General features: G+C 51.0%; 1 protein-coding gene across 1 annotated transcript; it reads right to left on the reverse strand.

The window, feature by feature from the left end:
* Positions 1 to 98: 98 nt before the first annotated feature.
* Positions 99 to 6,145, reverse strand: LOC100085097 (serine/threonine-protein kinase pim-1-like). The gene is made up of 6 exons (XM_001515436.5): positions 5,997 to 6,145; positions 4,904 to 5,004; positions 4,316 to 4,366; positions 3,128 to 3,491; positions 2,589 to 2,765; positions 99 to 1,023 (listed from the first exon to the last, which is right to left on the reverse strand). Exons 1-6 carry the CDS (start codon positions 6,076 to 6,078, stop codon positions 860 to 862), a joined length of 939 nt encoding a protein of 312 aa, XP_001515486.4. The 5' UTR covers positions 6,079 to 6,145; the 3' UTR covers positions 99 to 859.
* Between the last annotated feature and the right edge of the window lie 464 nt (positions 6,146 to 6,609).

The following is a 6,609-nucleotide window of genomic DNA, read 5'->3' on the forward strand; positions in this document are numbered from 1 at the left end:
CTTCTTTTGGAAGGGGTCTTTTTCCATTCCCCAAGTTCCCTGGCAGCCCCCTTAGGGGAAATGGAGGCAAAGACAAGAAATGAAGGAGCCTACTGAGAAAAGATTTATTTGAAACTTTATTTAATATCCACCCCAGGGGGCATGCTAGGTGCTGTCCCAAGGTGGTAGAGGTATGAGAACAGGTTCAAATCCTCCACAATTCAAACACAATCAGATTCAGACATATTTGAAAGCCTGAAACTATGGCGGTGGGTAGAGAAAGCCCCTCTCACCACCTCTCATCTTCACATGAACATCTGAGCCGTGCTGGATAAAATACTAAACAAGTTCAGCAGTAATGGTCCCTACCTTCCAGATTTTCATATATTAGCTGCCTCTGTCTGTCATGAGCCACTCTGGATTGCATGTTCCCATTTCCGAAAAAGAATGAAATGCCCAATAATTAGAATAAAGGAGACCGACAGGTAACAGAAGGAATTAATCATAGTGCGTTGAGACCCAGAGCACCTATTTACAATCCCCACCACCCTCCCCATTTTTCCACAGGAAACGACAAAGCCTCTTTAACCTCCAGTCGGTCCCAGGAGTAGGAGCCGACTGAATCTGAGGCTGATTTAATAGCCTACCTTGTAACCTTATAAGACAAAATCTCCGGTGCTGAATGGCCATGGACCTTCTCAAGCCCTGGAACTAGGTCTCATAAATGGGAGATGACAACTGGCTGTTCTGCAGTGAAGCTGTATTAACGCCATCTATTGTTGCTCTTCAGTCGGCCTCGCTTACGGCTACCCCTTGGCCTAAGATTCTTGGCGTTTCTAAGCCAGGCTTCCCCCATTTATTTGATCTGGTTCCATGTGGCTTACACGCTATTCTGGTTGTTGCTGGAGACTTCTGGGTTTGGATGATCTACTCCCTTGCAGTCAGATCCACCAAGGGTCAGCCAGGGGTGTGCAAGGATCTCTTCCAGAGAAGGCCTCCCGGAAGGCTGGCTACACAGGCACCATTCGATCAAGTTCTGGCACTCTGCAAAGGGGAAGAACAGGTGACAGTTTCAATGCCCAAACCACACCACCATTAAACGCCTTACACACCTTATACCCAGACACGGACTACCTCAGCAGACTCTCAGCATTCGGCCCAGTGGTCTGCTGAGGTAGTAGAATTTTCAGGTCGTTAGGTGGGAGCAGAAGCGACTAGTTATGGAACTTCACTGCGGCTCCACCTCCGGTGTAGACTGGATGATGCGATGCCCTCCGCCATACTTTCCCACCTCTAAAGCAGGAAGGGCAAGGCTCTGTCAGAATACGCAGGGGGCCAAGAGAGGGGAAACACATAAGGGAAGAAGCGGGGGGCGGGGTGGCAGCAACTCCACCCTAACTACCACCATCACCACCAAAACCATCAAAGGGAGGATGGGCATGCAGCAGTAAACGGAAAGTTGAATGGGAGCTTAACTCTGCAGCCAGCTTAGTTGTCAGCGAGTGAGTGTACGGATGTTCCAAAACAAAAATCTACTACTGGGCCACAATCTTCCTTTTGCATCTGGATAGAATAATAATTACCATTATTCTTTAAATCCAGAATAATAATGGCAATTATTATTCTTTAAATCCATTTGTGATTATTTATTCTTATTGTTAGTACGGTATTTGTTAAGTGCTCACTATGTGCTAAGCACTGCTCTAAGTGCTGGTGTAGATACAGATTAATCAGATCTGATAGTCTCTGACCCACACGGGGCTCACGGTCAAAGTAGGAGGGAGGACAGGTACTGAATCCCCATTTTACAGTTGAGGAAACCGAGGCCTAGAAAAGTGAAGTTGGCTTGCCCAAGGTCACACAGCAGGTAAGCGGCGGAGCCGGGATTAGAACCCAGGTCTTCTGACTCCCAGGTCCGTGCTCTTTCCACTAGGCCAAGCTACTTCATAAGAACAAAACCTTATGGAGGTTATCAATTTAGCATTTCTATCTTATGAGGGAATTACAGACAAGATTGGTTAAAAAATGCAAATGGCATCCAGAGCTTGGTTATGCCTTTTCCCGAGCATGAGACCGTATCTTAGAGTTTCTGACTGAGAATATGTCAACCACTTCAATTGGCCAAAGGAACAAAACAGTAAGCTCTAGAACGTAAGCTCGTCGTGGGCAGATAATGTGTCTGTTTACTGTTATACTGTATTCTCCCAAGCACTCTCCCACCTACAGTGCCCTGCATACAGTTAAGCGCTCGATAAATATGACTGAATGAATGCATGAATCAACTGGGTAGAAGCTTTGGGAGGAGAGCAAGTTGATGCAGTGGGGTTGGGAAGATACGTAGATGCCCTAAATTACAGATAAGCAACTTGCTCCAAAAGAGATTTAAATGTTACCGATCAATCAGTGACATTTATTGAGCACTTACTGTGGACAGTGCAGTGTACTAAGCAATTATATGATGGAGTAGGCCCTTTTCCATGTCCCTCAGCCTCAAAATTCTCCAGTGGATGTGGCATCAGACAAATTTTCCCCAGCTACTCCAACTGTCCTGGTCCCCAGTCCCCATCTCCTTGATTCACCACTCCTCTTCCTCGCTCACATCTCCTCACCTTTGGACAGCGAGCAGGGGTAGTTAACACTTCCCAGGAGGATGTCCCGGTCCTGCTCGAAGGGGATGTCACCACATACCATATCGTACAGCAAGATCCCCAGAGACCAGACGGCCGCCGAGGGCCCCTGGTACTTCCGGAAACGAATCCACTCGGGAGGGCTGTAGACACGGGTGCCTGACAGGATGAAGAGACGACCACATGATTAGAGGACCAGCTCTCTACCAATGACTACAATTGGCCAGTTCCCTTCCCACAGTTTCAGGGAGCCCAGACTGCTCCCACTGCAAGTACTTCAAGTGAGGGCTCTGACTCTAAGCTTGTTATGGGCAGGGAACGTGTGTCTGCTGATTCCGTTGAATTTTACTCTCCCAAGTGCTTAGTACAGTGCTCTGCACATAGTAAGCACTCAATAAATACCACTGATTGATCGATTGAGAGAGGGAGAGGCAGCAGCAGTACGGAGGAAGTGGGAAGCAGACATCTCACTCTCCGATCCATACTAGGTCGGGTGGTGGAGTGGTTACCGGCAGGCTCACCGTCAAAGTCGGTGTAGGGTGTATCCCGGAGCAATGCTCCAGAGCCAAAGTCAATAAGCTTGAGCTCCCCTCGGTTCAGATCCACCACGATGTTCTCATCCTTGATGTCACGGTGGAGGACGCCCCGGGAATGGCAATAGCGCACGGCTTCTACAATCTGGCGGAAAAAGTTAGCTGCCAGCTGCTCGGACAGAGCACCGTGCTCTGAGATGTAGTCGAACAAATCTTGGAATGGCATGGGCAACTCCATCACCAGGCAGAAACCATCAGGTATCTCGGCCCAGTCCAGGAGGTGAATGACACCCCGGCAGCCCGAGGACACCTTCTCCAGGAGCAGCACTTCCAGGGGCACCAACACACCGTTCTAGGGGAGACAAGGGAGTGAAGGGAGGGAGGGAGGGAAGAGGAGACAAGGACCATTATCATCCTCACTAGAGCGGAAGAAGGGCAGAAACTGGGACCCATTCAGCTGAAGCCTCCAGGCTACTGGGGACCGGGGCTGCTTCCGGCCTCCTACCAAACAGTGCAGGAACCAAGCCTGTCTTCTTGACTTTTAGAACATCGACTTTCTGAACACCAACGACTGAGTTTGCCTGGAGCAATGAGGTATGTATGGGCTTTCCCTTCCAAGTACTATTTAACTACGTATTTAATTTTGGATTGTGGAATTTTAACTTGGCCCAATGATTGTCATTTATTCTTCTTGCTTTTTTGTGTCTATCCTCCCCCACTTAGACTCTGAGTCTGTTATGGGGCAGGGTATGTAGTGAATTGATTTTCCTGTGCTTACCTCAGTGCTTAGCACAGCACTGTGCATACAGTAAGTGCTCAATAAAGTCCATTGATCGCTATTGTTTTTGTCTGTCTGTCTCCCCCATTTAGACTGTAAGCCCATCAATGGGCAGGGATTGTCTCTATCCGTTGCCGAATTGTACATTCCAAGCGCTTAATACAGTGCTCTGCACATAGTAAGCGCTCAATAAATACTATTGAATGAAATACTATTGAATGATCGATTGCTTAGTACGGTACTTGGCACACTGAGAGCCCGCTGCAAATATTAGTAATAATACCCATAATAATCAAGTTCTAACTGAGTGCCCACAGGGACCGTAGCATTGTATGAGGCCTAGATCCTGGACAGAGCAGAGATGAAAGTGAGATAGTTGAACAGGACTGGAGACTCACCAGATTCTGTAACTTGCTGACTCTTGTCCGTGGGATGTATTTGATGGCCACCTGCAAGGGGCAGTGCATCTGGGAATCCCATTTAAGGCTCCAGGAGGCCTGCCCACCCTCCAAATCCTTTCCCCATATTCAAAGCCCTCCTAAAATTCTTCCTCCTCCAACGATTACTTCCCACACCCCAAGCTGTACAACCATTTGTATGGATATAGACTTGTTTCTACCCACCCTCAGCACTTTTGCACATAGGTTTATTCAATTGTACATTCAATTGTTTACTTTGATTACTTCACTTATAAATATTTTTAGGACTGTTCCCCCCCCCCCCCATTATCAGCTCCTTGTGGGGAGGGAACAAGTCCCTTTTCTGTTTTGGACTTCCAAAGAGCTTAGTTGAGAGCACTGCACTCAATAATACTAATATGGAGAAACAGCTTGACCTAGTGGATAGAGTAGGGGCCTGGGAGTCAGAAGGACACGAGTTTTAATCCCAACTCTTCCACTCGACTGCTGTGTGACCTTGGGCAAGTCACTTCACTTCTCTGTGCCTCGATCCGCCTCGCCGCCATCTTGCCCAGCCTTTCTGCTCACCGGTAGGTTATCGCTGTTCCGAATCCCTTTATAGACGGTGCCAAAACCGCCACTGCCGATGACCGAATCTAAACGGTAGCGCTGATCAAAGGACGACATGACTGCGGGGACAAGCACGGATCAGATTGCAGGCTCTACCTCTCATCGTACCCCTCCTTCAAAGCCCTCCCCGAAAGCTCCTTCCTTCGGGAGGCATTCCCTCATCGATCCGCCATCCCTCCTGGTTACCCCGTCCTCTAGCCCGCCCCCGGAACTCCTTTGAACTGGCCTGTTTCTTTGTGCGTTACCGATTCACGCATCTACTTGTGTTTAATATCTGGAGGTACACCCGCGCTATTTTAACCGTTGTATTAGTATTCATTTATGTCAGCTTGCCTTCCCTACTATAAGCTGCAAGAGGGCAGGGAACGTAGCTAAGCTTGATTTTGCCCAACTGCCACCCCCTCCGTGCTGCCGGTACCGTAGAGGCCAAACGAAGTTGGCCTCATCTTTTCCGGGAGCCCCTGATGCAGTTCTACGATAAGACCACCAGGGGGCCTGCCTCGGCCGCCCCTCGTAGCGCCCAGCGGGCTCGTTCAATGGCTTTTCCTCCACGTTCCTCTCATCTTCCCGGCCCATCGGGTCCACCTCAATCTCACTTCAGAAGCTCGTCCCTTCCTTCACCCCGGCTCGACCACCTCTTCCGGCTCCCCGAACAGGGCCGTGGAAGCCGCTGCCTACTCTTGCTAAGCCGGATGGAGGCAGCGAGCCCTGGGAGGATAGAGAGCGGCTGGGAGGGAGGGAGGCAAAAAAGAGGGGGAACGGATCGACCTCTACCTGATGGGGCTACCAGTCTGACCCTCCCACTTGGATGGGGTTTTTTCTCTCTTCCAGGCAACCCCGGATCCTGAGCTCTTCGCTGACGGCGGTCTTTAGGGAAAGACGACACACTGTAGGTGCCTCCACAATTTCTTCTGCGCCACTTCTCCAGAGAGCGCCTCTAACGCCGGGGTAGAAAGCTGCCTGGCACCTGAGACTCACAAAATTTCCTCAGAAATCCTCCCCGGTGACCGAAGCCGGGGGCCGGGTCCCGGGCCACTCGCCCTGTACTCACCGAACCGCCCCACCTCCGGAAGAGTCTTGGAGCTCGGCGGACGGTCGCTGTTGTCGGAGGGCGGGCATTGTTGTGAAGTCATTATTGTTGTCGGTGAATTAGCTTGGGGCTCCCGGCCGAGCTCCTTAGGGTCCTCTTCGGCTAGTAGGAAAAGGCTACCCGGATCCCGGGCAGGTCGGCTACGGAGGCTGCGGTTGAAGGAGGCTCGGCCTCCTGGATAGGCAGCGCCCAGCCTCAAACCCACTTCGGCCCCCGAGTGCCCCCCACCCCCGCCACCCCCGCCGCACAAGCTTCAAAACCCAACTCCGCCCGGGAGGGTTCCCCCCGACAGGTTCGGTATCTATCTCAGCCGAGTAGGGTTTGTTCTCCACACTCAACCCGCGCGATAAACTCGGTATCCATCTCAGCCGCGAAGGGTTCCCCCCTCCCCGCGATAAACTGAGTATCCATCTCAGCCCCGGAGGGTTTCTTAGGCCCCCCCCCCCTTCCCTGCGATAAACTAGGTTTCCCTCCCTGCTCCGGAGGCTTCTCCCCGCCCCTCCCGCCCCCATCTCCCTGATAAATTCGGTATCCACCTCAACCCTGAAGGGTTCTCCGCCCGCCCGCGGTAAAC

The sequence above is a fragment of the Ornithorhynchus anatinus genome, chromosome X1 (genome assembly GCF_004115215.2).
Source record: "Ornithorhynchus anatinus isolate Pmale09 chromosome X1, mOrnAna1.pri.v4, whole genome shotgun sequence".
NCBI lineage: Eukaryota > Metazoa > Chordata > Mammalia > Monotremata > Ornithorhynchidae > Ornithorhynchus > Ornithorhynchus anatinus.

Excerpts from the sequence above, each read along its gene's own strand:
- LOC100085097 (XM_001515436.5), bottom strand. The coding sequence starts at position 6,078 with ATGACTTCACAACAATGCCCGCCCTCCGACAACAGCGACCGTCCGCCG. Across the intron at positions 4,367-4,903 it reads GGAACAGCGATAACCTACCG|GTGGCCATCAAATACATCCC; the intron begins GTGAGCAGAAAG and ends TGCCCCTTGCAG. Across the intron at positions 1,024-2,588 it reads CCCCTGCTCGCTGTCCAAAG|AGTGCCAGAACTTGATCGAA; the intron begins GTGAGGAGATGT and ends TCCCCTTTGCAG.